This window comes from Oncorhynchus keta, chromosome 37 (assembly GCF_023373465.1).
Source record: "Oncorhynchus keta strain PuntledgeMale-10-30-2019 chromosome 37, Oket_V2, whole genome shotgun sequence".
Lineage (NCBI taxonomy): Eukaryota > Metazoa > Chordata > Actinopteri > Salmoniformes > Salmonidae > Oncorhynchus > Oncorhynchus keta.
The window spans coordinates 12,609,849-12,612,348 of NC_068457.1; the positions used below are offsets into that span (position 1 = coordinate 12,609,849).

At 45.7% G+C, this 2,500-nt stretch overlaps 1 protein-coding gene across 12 annotated transcripts in view; it reads left to right on the forward strand.

Annotated features, from left to right (window-relative positions):
- LOC118383054 (bromodomain adjacent to zinc finger domain protein 2B-like) overlaps positions 1 to 2,500 on the forward strand; it is a 71,369-nt gene that overhangs the window by 43,264 nt on the left and 25,605 nt on the right. For all 12 annotated transcript variants that reach the window (XM_052499207.1, XM_052499205.1, XM_052499204.1 and 9 more), the window contains one exon: positions 2,287 to 2,496. In XM_052499207.1, coding sequence (XP_052355167.1) covers positions 2,287 to 2,496 — 210 coding nt within the window. The remainder of the gene's footprint in view (positions 1 to 2,286; positions 2,497 to 2,500) is intronic.

A 2,500-nucleotide genomic window follows, 5' to 3' on the forward strand; every position in this document is an offset into this window, starting at 1 on the left:
GCTGACTTTGGCACGGCAAGGCACTCCATATTCAGCATATTCTAATGAAGTACACAAGGTATTTCTCTCCTCTGTCGTGGTGCAGCAGACTGCGAAGACAAGGGCCTTGAAGCCGGCTCAAAGGGCATTTTCTCATGTGTCACCACACCACTCTGCCTCTGGCACGCTGACTGGCACTGTTTGTTTCCCTCCCCACCTCCCACTAAGCATTTAAACTCCACTTCCCACATGCAAATCAACTTTTTTTTATTAGCCTATTGTGATGTCTTCCTCAATCTCCTTAGACTTCCATATTACTGGTTTACAATATGGTGATGGCATTTAGGCCATTTTAGGAATCTGTCTCTAGGGAAATCACACATTTACATTTCGTTGGTCCTAAATTGCTGTTGAAAAGATGCTCCCAGAATTAGGCCTACGGTGCCCTTTGTGTACATTTAATGATATTGTCGGTGCACAGTCCGGCCTACTGTCAAAGAGTTGGAACATGAACACTTTCCTCTCTTCTGTAAGTGAGATAATGTCATTCGAACTCAGGATCAAGCAACCAGACAGTTATGCTATGTAATATGATGCTATATGGACATTTTAATTCGATTCCCTTGATCATCTCAGCAATTTACCCTCAACATTGTATTTTCACTTCATGCTCCCATCACTATATTGTTGATTATATGTAGCTGTTTTAGTGCACGCAAAATGAAAGTGCTTTAGCCTTGGTCTAATTATGCTTAGTTTTGTTTTTTTTCTCAGTTATGACAGCCAGACAGGCAGGCGCAAATGTTCCGATTCTGTTCTGTGCGTCTCAACTCCATCATCTGATTCTGTAGGACTTGGGGGCATCACACTCACACAGCGCTCACTGGGCGTGTTGTAGGTTGACATTTTCACAAGCTCAGTGAATAACACTTTAAATCTCCTGTCATCACTTTTTATGCATACGTATTACCTGGCTCAAAGAGAGCTCGGCTTCACCCCGCCACGGCCTCTCTCTCTCTCTCTCTCTCTCTCTCTCTCTCTCTCTCTTTCTCTTTCTCTTTCTCTCTCTCTCTTTCTCACCCTTCTGTAATGGAAATTGAATTTGCATGAAATATGCTCAGACCCAATTGCATCTGACTGTGCGAGGAGACAATGCACTCCGGTTTCCCTGCCAGAAATGATTGTACTCAGGTTTAGGGGAAAGCTTGATGACGATCGTGTTGAAGTATTCCTCTTTTTTTTGGAGCAGTGTGCTGCTGAAATTTAAATCAGAAAAGGTTTGGAGGAAAGTATTAGGAGCAGGCTCTACCGCAGGTACGCCTCTCAAACACCACACACTGATGTATTGAAGGACCGCGACTTGCTTGTTATTCGCTCTACCACTGATTTAGCCTATTGGAGCTCATTTCATTTGCATGGTGATAGACATAATGGAGTAGCATGGAAGGATCAGTCCTATACAGTACCTGCGGAAACACTTCAATTACACTCCCAGCGGTCCAAATGTCCCGTTGCTCAGCCCGCATCAGTTTCAAGTTTCTTGGTAAATACAAACTCGAATACTTATGGTAATTTCTCGCAGCTTAGTTTTTTACTCTGCCCCTAAGAACGTTCTCTTTGTAGCCTAATTAAACAAATCAGCTCCCCGTCAGAAAATATCATATGAGTTGTCGACTGTGATTGCTCTTTTTGTCTTCTTCCTCTCTCTCTCTCTCTCTCTCTCTCTCTCTCTCTCTCTCTCTCTCTCTCTCTCTCTCTCTCTCTCCCCTACTGAAGTACAGCCTAGAGCTCCGTCGATCTAGAACACGCAGGATGCACGTCTCCCCTCTTGAGTAGTGTCTCTGTCTCAGTCACTCCGATCTGAGCTGCTCTGTTCTGAGTTTGAAACCAGCATGTGTAATCCTGTCAAGCTCCAATCCAGGGCAATCTTTGTCCTTTACGCTGCCTAATGTCTTGTTGAATATACATAAAACAATCACCGTACCCAGCAGAAAACCTGTAGGGGGAGAAGAGGAAACATCATTCAACTTGAACACACAGAAGGGATGAATACCTAAGAAGCCAGCGAGTCAGGGTATTCCGAGGGCACGGCAACAGGTGTGGACTAACAGTGACACTGACTCACGGGCCCTTCCCAACAACGCAGAGAGAAAGAGAATAGAGAAATGATAGAAAAGTAAAACGCGCAATAATAGACACACAATGAGTAACGTGGCAACTGCTGATGTGACGACTGAAGTTTAAAGGACTTAATAAGTGCATTCGATTGATGTATAGTTTTTTGTTGTTGCACTGTTTGTCCATCAGGTCGTTTGTATGGGGCGATGAGCGACCAGCAGCCCTACACGTTGTCAAGTGCCTTCCCCCTGGTCAGCCACCCAGCCTTCGGCCTGTACACCACCAGCTCAGGACGCCCAGAGTTTGGAGGCCTGGGGTCGTTGGGGTCCCTGGGTTCTCTGGGGTCCTTGGGGATGTCTGCTGCCCTGGCCGCACACCCCCAGCTGGGGGCTCTGACAGGTAA